This window comes from Amblyomma mixtum, chromosome 3 (assembly GCF_055824585.1).
Source record: "Amblyomma mixtum isolate Tamu chromosome 3, ASM5582458v1, whole genome shotgun sequence".
NCBI classification, from domain to species: domain Eukaryota; kingdom Metazoa; phylum Arthropoda; class Arachnida; order Ixodida; family Ixodidae; genus Amblyomma; species Amblyomma mixtum.
In genome coordinates, this window is record NC_143014.1 from 265,845,321 (window position 1) to 265,867,536 (window position 22,216).

Consider the following 22,216-nt stretch of genomic DNA (forward strand, 5'->3'; position numbering starts at 1 on the left):
GCAGCCATTGCCAAGGGCGTAAGCACGAACACACGGGCATGCTCCCTCTCACACTTCTTGAACTTGGTGTTCAAAACGCGGAAGACAACAGTGGCTTTCTTGGAGCAATGGGAGAACCAAGCTTGATCACAAAGTTGCTAACTGACATGGAAATGCACTTCGTGATCGATCATTTAGAGGGCCAGAATGCCTCTAAATTTTGGCACATTTCTCTAAACATGACCTGTTCCTCTCTTGAGAGGGGCATCTAATATTACAAGGAAAAGCAAGCTCAGACAACAAAGCCTACCTTCAAGTTGTACCAACGAACGTCTGTGATTACTTTTTTTTTCTGCTTTGCTTTGTCAAGACAAGCCCATCTTTGGCAGCGGGGTTTTTCATGGACACTGGACGTGCTGCTGATCTCAACTTGCTGCAACCATCAAAACAATATGCCAAGGGCTGCTGCTTCCAGCATTCGTGTTCTTGGACTTTCTGGGACCATTTCCTTCGTAGCCAGCTGTGAATAAGTGGATAATATCCATGACTGACTATACTTTCCTCATTCAGCAAAGGCTAAAGTGTTACCATTTGGCTCAACATCCCAGTGTGTGCAATTTTTAAGTGCCAACATTGTCTTGCACCATGATGCTCATAATACATGGCAGCTGACAGACGGATGGCTTTTACAGACAGCTGGTGGACACCTTCACGCCGGTCTGCGTAGATTTCGAGAAACTGCCTGTCGCTTGCACATAAACACACTGACAGAAAGACTATAAACAGAACCGCCATTGGTGTGCTCTCGGTGTATGTTGGTGCCCCGCAGAAGCTTCAGATGTAGTCCTTTTGTACACCAGATTTCCTTGTAACATGGCCGTGGTGCAGCACTTCGCACCATTTTATCTTGTCTTTCCATGTGAAACCTACTCTGTCATCACCGTACACACTGAGCAAAATGCTCAGCTTGCTGAGGAAGCTTGTCAGATTGCCCATATTCATTTTAATTTTTTACTGCCTATATTGCCTCAGAAACATTGCACAAGGGGTGTTAAACAAACAGGCTACATTAGGTTACGCACGAGAAAGTAGACTACAATTTAAAGGAAACAGTGCAAAAGTATCGCTTAATAAGTAGTACAGTGTGTACAAACAAAAATAGGATTCGGGAAGAATAACTCATTATCAGCACCAATTGTGAAGTGCCACTTTGTAGAAAAAATAGAGAAATTAATGTAGTTTATAATAATCAGATCTTTGGTTTTTCCTCTAGTATTTCATTGTAAATAAACAAGCAACAGTATTGGGGTTGTACTGCTGTCCAAAGGTTTTTTTGTGTACTGTCTCAACAAGATGACAGGTACGCTGGCTTCAACAGATAGCGGCCACAGCTGACAGCAGACTTGTTATAATAAACTTGATGGAGAAGCTTTGGTCTGAGTTCAGTCTTGATGTGGTTTTTATTTCCGAGATATTTGCAAGTCAACCCTAGTAACTATTGACAAATCCAGCGGATAGATTTGGCCCCCTTAACGTTTGACAAGATGCTACTGATAAGCTTGTGCAATCGCACAGGCATAGTGCAGTGTGGACTTAATGAATATAGAATGCGCTATAAACTATGATCATGCAGCATTGAGATGCAGATCAGCATCACTATAATCGTCCCTGCGAATGAACTGACTATCAGCCAAGTGTGCAAGTTCAGGGTGTAGATCGTCATTTATTCGCAGGCTTGTCTGAATACCTGCTTGGCAGCTATTTTGGACCGCACAAATCTTGCACCACATCAGCAGATGGAATGGTGAAGCCCCTATGGAGGGTACCTTGTAGCCTATAGCTTTGATACAGCCACGCCGAGATTGTGCATATTGTACTTTCGAAACAGTATGTCTTAAGCAGTACACTGGGCTTTTTCTTTTTTCTTTGTGGGGCAGTTAAGCTTGCTTCTTCCTTTATACCATCCTCGTTTTCCTCTTCTACTTGAGCTGCCTAGTTCCATGATGATGATGATAACATCCTTTATTGAACTTCAAATTGGTGGTTGGTCGCCGTATTCTGAGAGCCCGTTGTTGTTGCCTCTGAAGGAATAACACATACCTATGGTGGGTAATTGGGAGCCCGTTCCATGAATATTATGCTGATGTTCTTCTTTTTCTTCTGGAATGAGTTGCCAGGTGGCACATAGATGAAGAGGTAGTCGAAGTGTACTCTCTCTTGCGGAACACACATGGTCATTGGATTTGGTGCGCGGCGATACCCTCTTGCATTATCCAAGTATGTAACCATACATCTGGGCTTCACTGAAGTGAAATATGGTTTGCAGTAATGATGCAGGAGTCCTTTGTTGTTTTAATCTGTGACTTACTATCGGGATCATAGAAGCACTGCAAGACGCAGAACTTGCGTCAAATCCTGTTCCACGAAGAAAGCGGGTTCTGTTCTGCATTGCTGCAAAACTGTAGTGCTGTGTCTTCATGTATCCTACAGCCACTTGGGTTTTTGTTCTGAGCTGGAAGGTCTGAAACGTATTTGTGCATTTAGTGGCTAAGCCTTGTGTGTGATCAGATTAACTCTGTGCTTAGTGGTTGTGTGCTTCTGTTTGGTTTATATCCAGGATATGGTCAAAAGCCCACCCATGGAACACCCACCAGGACCGTCCTCCACTCATCCATCACCTCACAGCCCCATTCCCGACTTATTCAGTGCTCCGGCTGCTAAAAAGGAGGCACCAGTTGAGAAGCCATCCAAAGGAAAGGTGTGTGGGTTGCTACTAGTGCCCTTCTTTCTTTTTGTGTCTTATTTCAGTCTGGGGACTGGCTATTGCCAGTGGGTACTGGATGTTGTCTGTGGGGACGGCAGGTGTTGGCGATATTAAGGCGGAAAGCGTTTAATGCCTCATCGTTGTAAGCAGGAGTTGTAGACAGAAATGTCACGCTTTTCAGTTGTTCGAAATGGTCGTGACGTCACAGTGCGCAAATTTCAAACGGGGTTAATTGTACTTTGGCTAGTAACCATGCAACCAATTAAAGGGATCGTATAGTGATGCTCCAAGTAAGTGGGACTGAGTTTAGTTGATTAGTTAATTAACCAATTAGCCTAATTAACCTTTCTAGTGAGAGCGGAGAAATAAATAAAACCGAGTAGGAAATTGATCGAGTTGGGGAATCGAACCAGGTTCTCCGGAATGCGAGACGAGCACGCTAACCACTCCGCCATGCCAGCTTGATGGTTCGGATTGAACAAAGGCACATCTAGTGAATATGGTGTCTTCGTTGACTCCCATCTTCCTCCCTTCCAGTTATGTCGACCACCGAGATATACGAGACAGATACGTTTCCTTTCCTCAAAAACTAGCTTACCGACTAGCAAGGCACACAGCCGAATGGGCGATGGCGTTCTGTGGACTCCCTGGCAGTGTTGCAAGACGCTGTCGCGTTCCACTCTTAGAGGTGAAGCTTCAACACCACGCTTAAGGCTTTCGCCTCACCGTACTTTAGGTCAACAAAGTGCCCCCCTGAATTTTTCATGAAATAGACGCCATGCTGCGACAGCATTGTGAGCTAGCCGAATAAGAATTGGTGCGCGTGGAATCACATCACGTTTTTGTGTTGCTTGAATTTTTTGGTAGCACATCAGTCATTGTTATCAGAGTTTAGTAGAAACACATCTTAACTATTATGTGGATGTTTGCTTGTTAACGAGATAGAAGCGGTGCTTCTATCTCGTCATCCTGCTGCCAACAGTACAGGGAAATCAGGAAATCGTGGAAGCAGGAAGTTTCCATGCTGCAGCCTGCAGGACCATTTCAGTTCAGTTCTTATCAGGCACCCACTCTGCATTTTCTAAAGAGATGATTCACCTGGAATAGCAGGGCCTACACAAATACCAAGTGCTGTTTGTTAAGCAGCATGGCTGAGCATGCATGACTAACAAGCACATTTTGAATGCAAGGTGCTTTGTGCCTGACTGTCTGTAATTGGAGGCCTCATTACGGCATGCTGTATAGTGATATGGTGCTTTGTTATCAATGAAGATGGGGCAGCGAGGTGATAAAATGATTTAATTTGAATTCTGTTTCATTCTGAATCTTCTTTCACTTTGACTGCCTCATGCCCACGCTGCCGTGTCACTGAGTCATTGTCTGAGTCGGGCAGATAGGAGGATGACCAGAATCGAATAGAATTGGGCGAAAAGAATAGTATCTAATGGTCTTACGTTCATTGCATGCCTTCTGTCCACTGCTTACAAATAAACTCAGAGCACAAGGTGCCATTAATTGCTCTGAGAAGACAGTGCACGAAAAAAGGAGACAATTTTTTTCTTGCTTGCCTGCTGTACGCACGATTAGAAAGCTATATTCATAGTTAAGGGGGTATAGGGTCTTAGAAAAAAATTTTAATAATGAATTCACAATTGTGAAACCTTCCGGCAACGTGTATTTTTGCGTGCTGATTCCAAATGTGGCATTTAATTTTATGAACACTTGTCCCTGTACACTTATTCAATATGTTATGTGTAAGGTGGGATTCGTACAGCGAAGCTTCTCAACGGGAGCAGGGCTAACAGCAGTCCGAAGTCAGGCAGTGGAGCTGAGGGCGTCCATGGCGACCGGCGGTGGTTCTGCGGCAGCGTCGGGGTGGTTGAAAACAGAATCAAAGAGCTGCACGGTTCCGACGCATTCCCCTCGGCGCAGTGCGAAGGGGCTGGAAAACGGGTTGAAGACCCACAGTGCGGTGAGGCCGGCGGATAAAGTGAGCAGGGCATAAGGCAGCGGCAGACAATGGCGGCGTAGAAAAGTGGGAGACGACGTGAAGGTGACACTGGCATCGCGAACACAGTCACAGGAGAGAGGCATGATCACGGAAGAGCTCACTGGAATATCGGTACTGTTGGCGACAAAAGCTTTGGCAGAAACAGGGGCACCACAAATTTCAGTCTCTAGCACGAGATTCGGCAGCGTAGAGAGTTCTACTTGAGCCCGAGCACAGTCGATGACGGCGTCATGGAGCGATAGGAAGTCCCAGCCCAAGATGACCGAATGCGAACATGATGGCAGAACGATGAACTCGACCAAATATAAAACGTCTTCTATGACTACTCGAGCAGTACACGCTGCTAACGGCTGGATGAGGTGCGCACTTGCAGTTCGTAACGACAGGCCAGAGAGGGGCGTCTTCACTTTCCTCTAAGAGCGGCAAAGCGCTGCATCCATGACAGAAACGGCAGCACCGGTGTCGACAAGCGCCATGACAGATACGCCCTCTACAAAAACTTCAATTAAATTAGCGGCAGACAAATGAGACCTTCCAAATTTCGACGACTGCGCAGTTCTCGCCTTAGGAACTGCGGCACCTAGTTTTCCTCTTGAGTGGTCGAGGGACGCCATCGCATTGGAGAGATGGAGCGCCGACGTGGAGAAGGCGAACGGCGTCCAGAGAAGGCGGTGCGCTCAGGAGGACGGCTTAGGGGCGGCTCAGCAGGAGGTGGTCGTGAGGCATTCCTGCGTCGATGGCAAAGCCGCGCCACATGACCTGGCAAGCCGCAGAAGTAGCAGATTGGGCGGTTGTCAGGCGTGCGCCAGGAGTTGCCCAGTTGAGCTGGCGGTCGAATGTTATCAGGCGTGCCCCAGGAGGCTCGCAGATGAGCAGGCGGTGGAATAAAAGCAGCAGGCTCTCGAACAGGACCAGGAGGTGGAGCATAGGTAGCTGGTCGAGGTCGCGCAACAACCTCCGCATACGTCAGCGGGACCGCGAAAGGTGTGGGCTGAGGGGCTTGCGGAAGAGCCTCAGCGACCTGTTCTTGAATGATGTACCCCAGATTCGGAGTTATGTTTGGTGATGGCTCTTGATGGCTTGAAATAAGCGAGAGCTGCCGAGCAACTTCTTCACGGATGAAGCTCTTGATGTGCGGCAGGAGCGATGACTGGTCTCTTGCATCATTCAGGCCAGCAAGCGAGTCGATGCTCGTGGTGTGTTCGCGTGTCAGAGCCCTCTGCTTGCGGAGTTCGTCGAAGCTCTGACATAGGGTGACGACTTCGGCGACGGTGCGCAGGTCTCGTGCCAACAACATTGAAAATCGTCCTCATCATTTCCCTTGAGGATGTGCCTGATCTTGTCGGCTTCGGTCATCTGTGCGTTCACCCTCTTGCACAGGTCCACGACATCCTCGATGTAACTCGTGAAGTTCTCTCTTACCTGCTGCGACCGCGAACGCAACCGCTGTTCGGCACGAAGTTTTCTGACAGCCGGGCGGCCGAATACCTCTGAGAAGTTCGTTTTGAAAACGGACCATGATGTAATGTCCGCCTCGTGGTTCCGATACCATAGATTTGCCACGCCCGTCAGATAGAAAATGACATTGTTCAGCTTGGTTTCCGCGTCCCACTTATTGTATGCGCTCACCCGCTCGTACGATGTGAGCCAATCTTCAACATCATGGTCGTCTGTGCCGCTGGTGGAGAGAACCAGCACAGACGACGGCGGCCGGGCTCACTTGAAGGCATCGCGGTAGGGGGTAGCGTTCGGCTGCGGAGTTCCAGGGCGAGATGATATTACCCCGTACCTCCACCAAATGTAAGGTGGGATTCGTACAGCGAAGCTTCTCAACGGGAGAATGGCTAACAGCAGTCCGAGGTCAGGCAGTGGAGCCAGGAGCGTGCACCAGGCGATGGCAATGCGGCTCGCGCGTATGCCCGTCGTCTTCCTTACATTATGTAACGTTCTGCTGAGAGCTTTAAAGAAAATTTACTGCACAGGAATACAAATTTTTCTTCCTGTTTGTGAAGTGGCAGCTTATTGCATAGCTTGATGTTAAGAGAAGTTCCCTGCAGCAAAGTTTCTTGAAAGCTCTCGGCAAAAAGTTATATAATACATTATATAAGTGCACAGAGACTTGTGTTATGTAAGATTAAATTACATATTTAAAATCAGCGTGCAAACATACATATTTCCCGATGTTTTCATAACTGTGCCTTCATTAATAAAAAAATTTCGAGGACGCTTAAGCTTTACCTGTAAGAGTGGAACACCAGAAAGTCCACAGAATGGAACGCCATCATCATTTGGCGGGATGCTTTGCCCTTGCACAAATCGAAAATTGTTTTTTTTTTGAAGAAAGGAAATGACGCAGTAGTAGTCTCACTTGTCTTGATGGACAATGGAACTGCGCATGATAAGCAACCCCGTACTATAGGTCGCCGGTTCAAATCCCTGCTGCGAGCTAGGCTCTAACTTTACTAGTACGTTTATGTTGCACGAAACGCTGAATCGTATGACACCATCCAGAACATTCTGCGGCAAACAGTTGGCATGATACGAATTTTTTCCGACACGATGTGCTCATGAATACTAGGACGGCGACTTTTGGATGGAAGGAGCTGTATACACTGTTGCTTAAAATTTTTTTCTAGGATCAGCTTCCCCCCTCATAGTTGCTTATGGGTAATAAAATTTACCACCAGCAAAAAACATGAAAGGGCACATATTTATAATTTCAAAATTAAGGGAAATTTACTCACAAAGTTCTCTTCTGCAAAGCAACCTGACAAACTGACATATGCTGCGTCCTGCTTATGTCTTGCTTACTCTTGATGCTGAATTTAAAAAAATTGCGCTTCTTTTTCATCATTCACATATTGTACAAAAGTTGTCATCGTCGATGTCATTGGGAGAGAATTTTAAATCCCTCCAAAACGCGTATGGACAGTCTCTCACTCTGCTTTCATGCTGTTCATTTTTGAACGCCATGCAGCGATTTCTTTCTTGTCTCTCATTTATTCGTTAAAGGGCATCTGAAGAGGTTTTCAAGTTTTAAATCTTTTTGTGTTAACGTTTAAAGTGATGACGTAATATCTGAATAAGCCTGTGGGGGTGTTCGGGCATCTCCACACCTCCACTGCTTTGAAGAAAAGCTTGAAGATTGTCGTGACTTTTATTAAACAACTAAGCAAACAACTTGGTATGCTTAGCCTACAAGCAGCATCCGTGAATCTCTTCGAATCCTCAAAAAAGCATTTCAGCTTCCCTTTAACACCCTTGAGAAAAGAAAGACCACCTAGCTCACGTGAGGTTGCCAGCGTCCGCAAAGAAGCACGAGTTTAACATGCAATTTTATGACAAGAGATATTATACCTACACCGACCCCTCAAGCAGTCTTCCATAGTGCCGCCATATTGGACCAGTTGAGGCGCCCCTTCTAGATCATGAAAATTGTTGATATTGACTGTGGGGCATGGATATTGTAATCCTTCGGGAGGGGTGCAGTAGAATCTCGATGGTACTATCTCGGTTGATTTGAATTTCGTGATGATACGAAGATTAAATATGTCTCGGGCAGAGTGCATTGTTTACTATGTGTTAAGGTTCAGGGTGATGTTAACAATTTCTCAAGCCATGGTGGATGATAGGAACATGCATACCACCGGATGCCTGCCCTCTGGTGCCTGGTGTTGATGATGCCGTTGAAAAGAAACTACTTGGCCACATTAAGGAAAAGAAAAACGGATCAAACTAATGTTATGGACTTTTTCGTCCTAAAATAACCAATCCAAATAATGAGATATGTTGGACTCTGCAGTGCCAAGCAGTTCCTGCTCCGATAGCATGTTGCAGACTTTGCCGCACTGCACATGGGGCTGTTCCTTTCAAGTAGCTATAACATTCGATGCTAACGAGCGCAGTCATTTGTTATGAGAGCTGTTTCCAGCCTTTTCTGTGTTGTTATTAGCATGCACACTTCTTGATAAAGGTAGCATGGATTAGCATTACTTTCCTGGGAATCCTTGATTTATTATGTTTTAGTAGTTTGTGTGTAGACAGGGATTGTTCTTCTGTTATTAATTTTTCTTTCGAGTTATAATCATGCTGGGGCATCCAAGCTAAGGCACTTACTATAGCAAACGAAATAGGCTTGCCAAGGAAATCTGGCATATTAAATCTCAGTTGTTTTACTGGGACCCTTTAGTTGCAGTTTTATTGTTCGTTTTCTTGAATTCAGGGGTTAGAAATTGGGCACTTTTCTTCTGACCCAAGATTAAAGTACATATTGAATTCTTCTAGAAGCCATTGCAAGAGTTTACTGTTTTCTAGTTTGTGGTGTAGAAAAGAATTGCCCACGAGCACTAGTTTTTGTGGAGCATAAAATATACTTAATTTTCCCAAGGGCGCTTTAAAGGACAATATGCACTGAGGTAACATCTTCTAACTTTTACACTTTTCTCTTTATTTCGAACCGTTTCTTTTTTTTTACACATTGCCGTCTTCATTGTGCACATATCTGTACGACTGCTGCCCTGTCAGGCCTTTGTACATACTCTAACCTTGTGAGCATTCCTTCAGAATTGCAGTTGCCATCTGGAATTAAAAAATATTGGGAAATTCCAGCCGCAGGTTTGGAACGCTTCAAGGTCATGTTTTGCCTCATTTCAGAGCCGTTCTATTCCAATGGTAGATTGGGATTGGGGATCGTTTGTTCTGGCGGCAGATTGGGAGCAGTTGTCAAGCCAAGATGGCTCCATGAAGCAGACCAGACTGCTCCACCGAAAATGGCGGATTCAATGTTCCGCAGCAGACGATGCATGCAGGAGAGTGCAAGGAATGCTGGTTACTTTGCGAGCGCTACCAGCTTGCTACGGAGAGAGGTGTTCCTAACATGGATTTGGGGCAGGTGCTCTGTTGTAGGGTGGGCTCACCGCTCTGAATCAGCAGTTGGAATTCACCATAAGCCTGAAACTTGTGCTATCACACAGAAATAATGCCGACAATTGGTCAACATCTGCAAATTTCAAATTAATTGCTCGTGAACTGCTGGTTAAGTCCGCCAGTGACCTTGGGAGTACTACTCTTGGCTGTACCGCTCCTTGGTCGCATCAGTGGGATTCTGACGAGTGTTTAATTCACAGCTCCACTCCTTTAGTGATGCGGTGCCGTTTTTCTTTGGCATTCCAACAACATACGTAGGTTGACTTTGTGGCTCTTTGCTTCTCAAACAATGCAGCGCTTTTTCTTCGTGTTGAGCACTCGGCACTCTTCTAGGAAGGCGCAGTAATTATGTGCACTGTATTGCAGAGCTTGTTGTGCATGATGTTTGTTCTTTTCATTTGAAAGAAGCCTAAAATAAACGTGTAATGATGAACGGTTATGCTTGCTTGAGGTACTGCTGCCTACTATTTGTGTGAATGGCTGTCAGAACAGCGAAGGCACTGTCACTCGCCAGCTAGCAAGCCGATGCATTATGTATGGTCTTGTTTATCAGTAGAATTCTCTCTCCATTGTGAAGGAGAATCGATCAACTGTTCATAAGATTTTCCTGCTTCAGTGCTGGGTGGAATCAGATGATGTGAGCCTCTAACAAATGTCTCTGTAAAATGGCATTAAGGCAGTGTTTGCTAACATGGGGTAATGCTTGATGCAGCAGTTCTAACTCGTTTTGACAAAAGGTGAAAGTGGTGCGCAATCATGTGCAATATCTGAGGAGATATCTCTTAGTAGGCCTAATTGTAGCTGCTGTTTTCTATGCCCTCTGTTCAGCTGTTTGCCAGGGTTGCCAGATGGCTCCGACCTCAGGTAGCCAAATTGGCCTCCGTAGTAGCCCAAACGTAGCCAAAAGCGAAATTTTTGCGTAGCCCAAAAGTAACCAAAAATATTTGTTTTTGACGACATTTCTTAAGCATATTGAATTAATTTTCGGCAAGAATATTTGCATATTAGATTTATTTCACGCAGATGATGTCTGAGGGGGTGCGCACGGCGTGTTCTTTCCGTTGTTACGTTTCCCATCCGTAATGCGCGCTAACCAGTGCGGCTAACAGGTGCGGCTAACCAGGTCCTAAAGACGGAGCCGCAGTTCCACTTTGCAGGCGCGGCAGTAGGCCATATCACCTGAGGCGGGTGACGCCCGCCAGTCTGCATGCGGAAAAGAAAGGCGCCGCTAAAGAACGCAATTGCAGCTCTAGTTTAGGGATATTTCACCTTTTAAATGTTCGCGCGCAGATTAGACACATCGACAGTGGAAATACCTTACTGTATACTTACGCAGCCTCACATTTCTATTTTATGCTTTAAGAGAAAGGTTCTCACTGAGAGCGTCGCCTCAAAGCATCGAGCATGCGCCTTCTTGAAGCTACATTCTACGATATGCATGAGCTCAGAATAAATCAAGGATATATGCCATTAGATGATAATCTTTGTCGATTTTATCTTCAGTATAACAGCATGTTCACAATAATGAGAAAAACAATTACCCTTGAATTCCGGCTCCTTTTTCCATTTCTTTTTGTAGTTCCGGATGTACCTACATCGCCCACTTGCCCATTCTGAAAGTTCTCGTAGCGACGGATCTAATGCCATGTCATGCCACTAACTTCCGCCGCCTTCGATAGTTACAGTGGGATCCACGCAGCGCCAAAGGATGGCTCCGCATGAGTGCACGCAGATTAAGCAACGGACACGGCGCTCTCGCGTCGCTTGCAATGAATCTCGAGGGCTGCACGTGTGCCTCTTGAGGCTGCAGAAAAAGCGTAGGCTCTTGAGAGCGGCACGCTTGCTGTGTCCACCACGCGAATAGGAAGAAACAGAAAAAGACCTTATTAATGCGCGTAAGCATTACTTGCCTCATGCGTGTCTTGAGCAGAATGTGTCCACAGAACCAGAATAAACAATACAAGAAAAGAACATGCCTGCCGGTGGGTTTCCAACCAGCCACCTACCGCAGCCGAAGCGGACGCCCAAACCACTAGGCCACGTCTATGGTTAACGGTTAACACGTGAGGATCACGAAACCAGGCAACAGAAGTGAAATAGTAGCATTTAATGCTTACGCATTCGCACCACGTAGGGAGACTTAAGTTCTCTTAATGTTTTCTCTCTATTCTGGTACCACGGTTGTCATGGTCACCCGAGGTGCACCGTCAATGGGAGAACGCTCACATGTGCAGACGGCAACAGTTTATATTCGGTGGCGCGCGCGCGGGGGGGGGGGGGGGTGGCGTTAGTTCGCGGATTAAGTGGAATCCATAGGCCGTGAAGTGTTTCCGGGGGGCAACTTTCACGTAGTGTCCACTCTTTAGAAATCGAAAGGCCATGATCCTTGACCGCCTGAAGTACAAGTTTTCTCGAACACAGCGTTTACAAATTGTCATTTTGTAGCAGACGCGTTCAATTTCTTTAACCTTCTATAGCCTGCATTTCGATTCCAGTATGCCTTTTATTTCTGTCACTGTATAATTGTAACAGAGCACATTATAACTACTTTAACTTTTTTTTTTTCACGCACGAAAAAGATGCAGCCCAAAAGTAGCCACATAGCCAAAACGAAATTTCTGACGCCAACTCGGACAACAAGTAGTCCAATTTGGCTATTAATAGCCCAATCTGGCAACCCTGCTGTTTGCCCTCAGAAACATTGCCAACTCACTACTCTGCCGAGGCGTCTTGTCCGGTAGAATTCAAGTTTCAATCTGATTCTCATAAAGCTTGCTCAGGACGCTGAAACTGTTAGAGAAACTTGGGCTTTGTCTGAAAATAAGAGATCAGAGGGAGAAATGAGAAAATAAGAGACTGTTGCAGGACAACAGGTAATAATTCTTTTCTGTTTGCTTTTAGCATTGAGAAAAGCCTGATGTTTCAGTTCTTGTGTGCCTCATACGACAACTGTGTCCAATAGATTTTTTTTCTATGATGGGCATCGACTGGCACTTTACGGACTGCCAGCTTGGCTGGCATTTTCCTAATGCTGTTTCTTTTTTTCCTTTTTTGTTTTTATGCTTTAGGAGCAAAAAAGCAGCCAGTCCAAATCCAAGTCAAGTAAAAGTCATAGCAGCAGTGGCAGCAGTGGCAGTTCACACAAGCTGTCTTCATCTGGCAGCAAAGAGCACAAAAGCAGCTCTCGAGACAAGGATCGGCATAAAGACCCTTCACGGGAGAAAAACAAGGAGAGAGACAAGTCACGGGACACCAAACTTCCTTCCACAGGAGAGGTTGATGTCAAGGCACCAGAGCAGAAGCCGCAAGACCACAAGGCTGAACACAAGGCGGAACACAAGGCTGAATACAAGGCGGAACACAAGGCTGAATACAAAACTGAACACAAGACTGAACACAATGCTGAACACAAATCTGAACACAAGGCAGAACACAAATCTGAGCACAAGGTTGAACACAAGATTGAGCACAAGGCTGAACATAAAGTTGAACACAAAGTTGAACACAAAGCTGAACATAAGACTGAGCGCAAGGCAGTTGAACCGAAGCCTCCCGAACCAAAACAGGTGGAGGCAAAGCCTATCGAGCCTAAATTACCTGATGCCAAGGGGCCGTCGGAGACAGAGTCGAGGCGAACAGAGAAGTCATCTCAGAAACACAGGGATAAGTCCCAAGACAAAAGCTCTAAGGAGCGTTCTGTGAAGGAGCATAATTCACAGAAAGAGACATCCCACAAGGCGCCTTCACTGCCACCACCTGCACCTGCGGAAGCTAGCTCTTCAAAAAGTTCAAAGAGCGTTTCAGCACCTCGCCGCCCCCCATCACCACCTCCTCCTAAGAAGCCACGACTGCAGGAGCCAGAACGAAAGAAAAAAGACTCTTCCAAGCTGCACCGGCCAAAGGACTCGCCCAAGAAGCACCCAGAGCAGCTGGATCGGAAGCCACCCGAACCCCTTGATCGGAAGCCACCCGAACCTCTCGATCGGAAGCCGCCTGAGCCGCCCGAGAAGCTTCCGTCACCACTGCTCCCTCTGCCTGCTTCCCCACCACCCGTGCTGCCAACTTGTGAATCAAGCCCCGTGCATACGATGAATCAGGCTGCCCCTCCACCCGTACCGTCTGAAGATTCGAACAGCCCCAAGGCAGCAGCCCCTGTGAGGGGCCCTCTGAATGCCCTCATGCTGGAAATGGAACAGGAAGATCTGCTCTCACCACTGTCAAGCCCATCAGTATCACCCAGGCCGACTCGGGAACTCCCTGCTCCTGTCGCAAAAGCACCAGCGCCTGCCACGGACCATCTGGAGGAGCTGCGCGAACTCAAGAATCAAATCCTCACCCTGGACGACCCACGCCGGCTGCAGGCAGTTGTGGACCTCGTGGAGGGCACCGGTCTCTACAAGATGACCGAGGAATCTTTTGACTTTGACCTTTGTGCACTGGATAGAATGACTTTGGAGAGGCTACAGGCTTGCCTCAATGGCAGGTGAAATGGCCTTTCTTGTTCAAGCACCACGCGATGCAGTCTTGGATCTCCTCTCATCACCAAAGAATGCCCACTCTATGTCCCTTCATCAAAGATCTCGCTTCTCAGCCGCGCAGGCGTGGCGGTGCAGTGGGGGCAGGGGTGCCCCTGTGGGAGTATGTGCAATGTGCTGAGTTTGGTTTCCTGTGCAGCTCTTGTACCTGTTAGAGTAACACCATCTTATTGTTGGCAGCAGATGTTCTTGCCTCACCTTTTGGACTGTGACGAGCTCTGGATAGATCCCATCGAAGGTTCAATGTGGCATTTGTGTGCATATTTTGTCTTCATTTCTTTGTCTCCTTTCATTGATTGCAAAGCTGTGCCATCAGAGGCATACAAAATGCATTTGGCCACAGTGAAGTTTAATTTAAAGCTATTCATATTGGGATGAGACACAGCAAAAGAGCAATACAAGCAACTTCAGCTCCTCCATTGAAGATCAGCTCAAGCGAACCAGTATCATGACAATAACACAAATGGCGTCATTTGCACTATCGAGAGCAAAATTGAGACCGCTGCCGTCGTACGCCGATCCACGCCAAACAGCATGCGAACGCTACTTGACGAAGCACTCCTGGTTATGACACCGGCGCAGCGCTCATGTTGCTCGAGATCAGCGTGCGCCGGTGTGCTGGTCTCGGAACCAGAACTGCGTCGTCAGGTGGCGCTCGCATGCAGTTTGGCATGGGTCGGCACGCGCAGGCAAGGGGTCTCTTAATTTTGCTCAGATAGTACTTCGTGGATGTAAGAGTCTTCTAAGTTTACCATTTCACCTTGTGAAGACACGACTTTGTGCTGTGAAGTCGTGTTTTTGTCACTTTTATTTCTACTACTCTTCTTATGTTCTGCTGATTGTAAATAGAGCAATGAAATACTTTATCATCTCTTAGGTCCTCATCGATGCCAAAACATTTCTCACTGGTCGGCTGTTGTGGTTACCTGGTTCCTCGCGTGGATTTGCTTGTTTGAAAAGTTTTAATTTTTATATTTTTTTGTCACATCCACTCATTTGTTATCAACCTGAATTGTCAAGTGGTTTCGTGGAAATGTAAGAACGGTGCTTGTATGCAAGCTGACATGTTTTTCTGTCATGCCCATTCCTCGATTGTTGTAAATAAATACAGTGCGTTATTGTCTTAGTGTTGTGATTCTGCTTACAAGTTCTTTGGTTTATTAGCAATGGTATAACCTATCACGTTTTACCTTTTAACTTGCTGGTCTTTTTGACAAACAGGTACAATACAGCATGAGTGATGTGCTGCTATGTGTTCGAGTTAAGCATAACTGTGCCAAAGTGCAGATAATATTGATCATAAAGTGGTGCTTAGTCTTTATGAAACATTTCAATATGCAAAATCTTTATTATTTTAGATGATCATTTACATTGTTCAATGTCTGCTGACATAGTGCATGTGTCGCCCAAGGAAGTAAGTTGCAGGTTTTGTTAAATGCAGCGTTCAGGAGCTTTGCATGCTTTTATCAGAACCAGGTCTAAAAATGGCAAAGGCAGTGTGAACATATTTTGCTCAATAAGATTACGATGTACACCAAAGAATTTTGTAAAAGATGGGCCCGTATCACTTGGCTGGTATTATTTTCATATTGTAATTTAGCATGCTCAAAAGGGTAAGGAAGATTGGCAGGGTTGCAATTCTGTCATATTGCACATTATTTTGTCTTAGGCAGTTTGTGTCAGAACTCAATGTAGAGCCATTTTCCTGAGCCTTGTGCAACACTTTGATCAATACAGATAGATATTTTACTAATTGTGTAAAATATCGATATGGTAGCGAAAGAACCAGATGATTTCCATCTTCATTTTGATCAGCAATCACTTCAGAAATTACCAGGGGCACTTAACGAGCTTACGCGCGAGTAATTCGAAAGCGTTCAAATTCCATTTCAATTTATTTATTGCTGCAGTTCTACTTTATTGCTCAATATTTGGTAAAAATTAATTTTTGAGGAAAGGAAATGGCGCAGTATCTGTCTCACATATATCGGCGGACACCTGAACCGCACCGTGAGGGAAGAGATATTTCGCGTTTTCCCTTCTTTTGTGGCGTCACACGTTACTACCAATCGCGAGTTTTGCAACGCCGCCACTTTCGGAGGGACGCCGGCTTTTCGTGTATATGAGCCACCTAATTAATGCTTACGCATTAATAAGATGTGATTAATGTACTGGCCCGGTTAACCACGTTTGTTGCATATCGGTACAAGTGATCACTACGACATGCAGCCGGCCGCATGTCCGAATGGTTTCGGTTTTGGTTACATTTAGACATGCAGATAGCAACATTTATGAGTTTCAAAGCATTTCAGCAAATCATATTATGCAAAAAATAGTTACTTTTGTTTAATTTTTTTATTTAATTATTAGATGTAAAATGACTAATTTTTGAGCATCAATCCAAAACCAGTTTTGTTGACAGTCTGCGCAGCCGGCTTGGGTCACTATGGCGTCGCTTATTTCGGTCTCCTGCGTGGACGAGCATTAGCAGAGTAGCTGCTTTTGCTAATATAACTGCGGCGGCTTCAGTATGAGCCGAAGAAGAGCCTATGAAGACGACGATGAGGATGGTAAGAGTTGTCCTGAAAAAGATAGATTAATGTTTTGCCATTTGGGGCGTCGCTAGCGTCTTTGCCCATCGTGCTTATTTGACGTGCAAACGCCGGCATGTGTTGACCGTCGCTCACTGCACCTTTGGCATCGTGTGTTTATTTCTGCCAAACAGCTTTTGAACTCATACCTTATTTCAGTGGCTCATCTATTCCTCTCAAGTCCCTTCATGGTTCAGAACATGGTTGCCGCTACTAAGTTCTTGTTGATTTTCAGATTTCCGCGTTCGCAAGCGACGAAGGGTCAGTTCAGAGCCCAGGGAGATCGAGGACCGGCTGAAATCTTTAATCGAGAGGGTCGGTGAGAAGGTGAGTGCTCCATTTTCACCGTGCCTGCAGTTCGGTTCAGTTTTCACCCTGTGTATTCTTTTACTCTTTACTACTTTTAAAGTGCGCTGGACTATGACCGGAACATAGTGAGCTAAACGTCGAGCTACAGGTCGCTTACGCTTTCCTTTCAACGTTTAAATTAGGCTGCCATTGTGATGGATTATAATTAAAGTACGTCAGCCTTAATTAACGAGCCATGCCGTCTACTGCTGGGTGTTGTCGATTCGGAGTGCGTTAGAATAAAGCAGGATACCTTGCATTGACTGCAAGTGGCAGCTGACAGGCATTCGACAGCCTGCCGTGCTCTGACGTTGAAAAGACGAGGTACCTTATATTCATCCCCGTGATTGCAGCTGCTGAATGCATAAAGCGTGACTCGAAGACTGGTGCCAGCCTACAGCTGTGTTACGATGTGTGATCAAATTCTCTCAGCTGCCTAGTTCATCACTCTTTGTCTGGGGTCGTTATCTGGTAGTTGCATTTGCACATGCAGCCGCGTATGGGGCCCAAAGATGGGCCGTCTTACGCCTAGCTGTAATGAGGCATTTAAAAGAACCTCGTAGAAGTGTAGGACGGAGCCAGGGGACACAGTCATTCTGCATCATTGATGGTGCAAAAGACTTGTAGCCTGACCTGTGCAGCTACAGCATGAACAAGAAGCTTAGTTTGTAAAAAAAAATGTGGGTACCATTTATTTAGGTTAGATTAGTTTTGCTCCTGATTATCATGTCTTGTTTGCATCAGCATTTGGAATATGTGGATCTTGGTAATCTTCTTTAAAGGAGTATAGACATCAAATTTTTCGTTAAGTGTTTTCTTCTTTGTAATTATATGTAAGACATCGGTGTACATGATCATCATGTGGTATTTGTCTTCAACCGCTAAATAATTCATAATTGAATTTGTTCTCTTGTTTTGTTTCCCTTTCGACAGCCGAATGATGGCCGTGATGTCAGTGTTCAGTATAGGTCACGTGAGGAAGTAAAAAACTGCGATATAATCACTGCTTTCTCGTTTTAATTCATGACAACACTAAAACCAGCCTGCTCCAAGGGGCATAATGACAACTTATGAAGAAGTAGCGATGCTGTCGTAGTTTTTTCATTCCTAACGTGAACTGTTGCTAAGCATTTATGTCGCAGCCATCATTCGGCTTTTGAAATGTAACCAAAATAGCATGGCAGAAGAAATTCAATTATAAATTTTTTAGATGTCATAGGTGAATACCATGTGGTGATCCATCTATACTAATGCCTTATGCATCATTGCAAAGAACACATGCAGCCAAAATCTGGTGTCTATACTCCTTTAAAAGTTTAGTTTAGTTTATGGGGTTTAACTTCCCAAGGTGACCCAGGCTATGAGGGATGCCATATTGACCACCTGGGGTTCTTTAACGTACACTGACATCGCATAGTACACGGGCCTCCAGAATTTCACCTCCTAGGTCTCGATCTCAAAAAGGCATTTGATAACGTCAAACATGAGGCAATATTGAAAGGACTCAGCCACGTCGGAGTAGGCCACAAAACCTATCGCTACATAAGAGACTTCCTCACAGATAGAACTGCGAGCATGAGCTTCCAGGAGATTAAATCCGGGGAAATAAAGCTGGGAAGCAAGGGAACCCCTCAAGGGTCGGTGCTATCACCCATTCTCTTTAACATGGCCATGAGAGAACTCCTGGGCGAACTTGAGAAAATTGGCAACCCAAACTTAGAATATAGCCTGTATGCGGACGACATTAATCTATGGATCAACCGAGGAAGTGATGCAGAGATTAATCAAACCCTACAGGCAGCTGCCAATATAATTTCGACGTATGCAGAAGAAAGGGGCTTAGAATGTTCGCCCGAAAAATCTGAAATATTCATATATAACGATAAGGCTCTGAGGAACAAACCACCCTCGGAAATTCAGATTTCTGTAGGAGGAAAGGAGGTACCCAAAGTGGACACAATCAGAATCCTAGGCCTTTATATGCAGTCAAATGGAAAAAACATGATAACCATCAAAACGCTTGAGAGCCATGTGATGCAGACCCTCAATCTCATCAAACGTGTATCGAGCAAAAGAGGCGGTCTTAAAGAAAAAAACCTACTTAGGCTCATACAAGCTTTCATAATAAGTAGAGTCAGCTACGCCACGCCATACCTAAATCTCAAAGCAGCAGAGAGGAACAAAATCGACGCTCTCATAAGGAAGTGCGTCAAGGAAGCTCTAGGCCTGCCCATGTGCACATCCTCGGAAATACTCCTATCACTGGGCATATATAACAAGCTTACAGAGCTCGCAGAAGCAGTCCATACATCACAGCTAGAGAGACTTAGCATAACACATGCGGGAAGAGCCACACTAGCCAAAGTCGGACTCAAAACAGACAGGGGAGCTAGACAGAGGGAGGATATCGACATGGAGGTTAGGAGCAATCTCAGGATTCCCCCCTTACCCAAGAACATTCACCCAGAAATAAACAAGGAAAGAAGACAAAAACGGGCAGAGGTGATAGACCGCATCTACGGTGACAAGCCTCAGGAGGAGGTCGCCTACGTAGACGCAGCAGGTGATACACATAGTCAGTACACTACCGTCACGGTAGTGAACGGAGCGGGTAGCCTCATTACGGCCGCAACTATCCTAGGGACAAACACTGAGACGGCGGAGGAGGTCGCAATAGCACTAGCTTTTGTCGGTTCCAAAGCTAAATACGTCATAAGCGACAGCAAAGCTGCACTCCAAAATTTTGGTAGAGGGAGAGTCTCTCACCTCGCTGCCAAAATTTTAAGACAAGCGACAGTGAATAGAACAATCAATATAATCTGGACCCCCGCGCACGAATCTGTCCGTGGCAACGAGGCGGCCCACGAGGTGGCTCGAGATCTCTACCACCGAGCTGCACACGACGGTCCACCGCTCGCAAATCACGGGAGAGAAGGGCGACTAATCTCCTGTCAGGAAGTTAGAGAATATTACAGACAACATAGCAGGTACTTTCCCCCGCCTAGCATAACACTCAACAATCAACAGGCGGTGGCGTGGAGGCGTCTACAAACAGATATCTACCCACGCCCAATTCTATGCAAACACATAATTCCTGAAATAGAAGACGATAAATGCAAGAAGTGCGGAGCGAGAGGGTCCCTCGACCACTTAATATGGGAGTGTAGCCAATCCTCAGGCAGGGCAAACAACAATAATAGTAGAGACGCCTGGGAGACCTTGCTCCGGAGCTCGGACCCTGAGCTCCAGCTCACCGCCGTCCGACTGGCTGAAGAGGCCGCCGGGATACAAGAGATCCTGGCCAGCATCTGACGCAACTACTCCATGCGGCCGGCTCTCTCCTGATCCTCCTCCCTCAACTGAGGGTATAGGATGGGGGAGGTCTGGATGAGTTAGTCTCATTCTGTTGGACAATAAATGTTTTTCACTCACTCACTCCATAGAAATTTTACTGCAGTGGCCGGGATCGAACCCGTGTCTTTCGGGTCAGTAGCCGAGCTCCTTTAAAAATGCACTGGCACAGTGCATGCACAATTCTTGTGGCACTGATATTTGAAAACTGCCTGCATATCTATAGTTGTATTTGCCTTCTTAAAAGCAACTTTACACTGGGAATTACTGCCTCTGGTGACAGATGGATGTGATTAGTGTTTGTGACCATCAGTGGTCATTCTTTTTATATATATTTGTACTTCACAGAGCACATCATCACTGGAGAGCAATCTGGAAGGATTGGCTGGAATGTTGGATGCAGACCTTCCAAGTTACAAGGGAAACATCTTGAACATTTGGTGGAATGGTACAAGCATTGTTTTTATGTAATTAATGTGCTCGATCTGATTGCATATTCGGCCCTATTTAAAACGCTGCTGTGCGAAGTGGGAACAAATGCAGATGTTGTGAACGGGTAGCTTTCATTACTACCTGGGCTTAAGAGGTGTTTCAGGCTTTGAGTAGAGGGTGGCGAACGTATTTTCCTCTTTGCCTACAGTGAACGTGGGTTGCAAACACGACAAAATAACTAAGACCTATCTGTGCAGCATATTAAGGCGAAAACCTTTAATGCCTCATTGTTGTCAACAGAAGGTTGTCAGCAGAGGTGTCGCGCTTTTCTTGTCAGACCAGAAAAAAAATCTTTGTGCACAATCGGATTCGAACCACCATCCTACCGTTCCGCAGCCGAGCGTGCTAATGGCTACGCTACTTCCTACCAACACATATGTTGTTCTCCTTGTCTAGGACGCTGGTGAGTGTTTGCAGAAAGGCGTTGAATCAGACGGATGCCTTTCATACGCCCTCCAGTGTCTCAGCATTTAACCCTTTCGGCCCTGGTGTCCTATAAAAAGGACACGAAGCAAAACGGCTATAAGTGATGATTAAAATGCCCAATAATCTGAAACAAGAACTGAGCCGACTCCGAAGGCATCCCTATAAGCACAGACAGCACTTTCTCCTTCGTCTTCCTCATCGTAGCGCCGAGAGTAAACAAACAAAATGGCGGAAGATGGGAACGGCGGATGCAATGGTAAGTGCTATTTTGTCATTTTTTTACTCCATACCTAAGAGCGTGTTCGCGATTAAAATTTTGCAGGTTGTTTTAAAGACACTAAAGGCTTTAACAGTTGTAGAACGTTTTCTGTGCGGTTAGTACATTTGTCGCAGCACGCCGCGATATGTGTGTCCTATATATAGGACACCAGGCTTCAGTGGTTATAAACCACTGGCGCGTGTTGCATGCAGTGTGCAACATTTTTTTTTTGGTGATGCCTAATTTTTGTTTTTGTTTTATTGCAGAGGCAAAAACTGTGACCTTACTCAATGGCAAAGCGGCCTCGATTAAGACATCTGCGTCTCGAGGATCCAAATGTCATTTTTGCTGCACTGAAGGATGGTTACGTGTCGGAGGTTGAAGACGCTGAGGAGGACGTGGATTTGAGCTCTCGGCTGCCTCCAGCGGTGATGAAGTTGACAAAGCAACACCGGAAGACAGGTCGTGGTGCAAGAGAGCTTTCAATAAGCTAGCCACGTATCAACCTCAATAATCTGGTGACGAGAATGAGAA

At 45.8% G+C, this 22,216-nt stretch overlaps 1 protein-coding gene and 2 pseudogenes across 2 annotated transcripts in view; 2 read left to right on the forward strand and 1 right to left on the reverse strand.

Annotated features, from left to right (window-relative positions):
* LOC149354635 (uncharacterized) overlaps nt 1-14,756 on the forward strand; it is a 23,290-nt pseudogene extending 8,534 nt beyond the window's left edge. The window contains exons 5-6 of the transcript XR_016291368.1: nt 2,597-2,737; nt 12,749-14,756. The product of XR_016291368.1 is annotated as an uncharacterized LOC149354635 (transcript). The remainder of the gene's footprint in view (nt 1-2,596; nt 2,738-12,748) is intronic.
* On the reverse strand, nt 5,335-7,036 carry LOC149354636 (uncharacterized; annotated as a pseudogene).
* Nucleotides 14,757-16,660: 1,904 nt separating the features above from the next.
* The window catches only part of LOC149354637 (nuclear cap-binding protein subunit 1-like), a 46,300-nt gene continuing 40,744 nt past the window's right edge, over nt 16,661-22,216 (forward strand). The window contains exons 1-3 of the mRNA XM_089583442.1: nt 16,661-16,785; nt 17,042-17,133; nt 20,854-20,945. Of these exons, the coding sequence (XP_089439568.1) occupies nt 16,746-16,785; nt 17,042-17,133; nt 20,854-20,945 (224 nt within the window). The 5' untranslated portion in view covers nt 16,661-16,745. The remainder of the gene's footprint in view (nt 16,786-17,041; nt 17,134-20,853; nt 20,946-22,216) is intronic.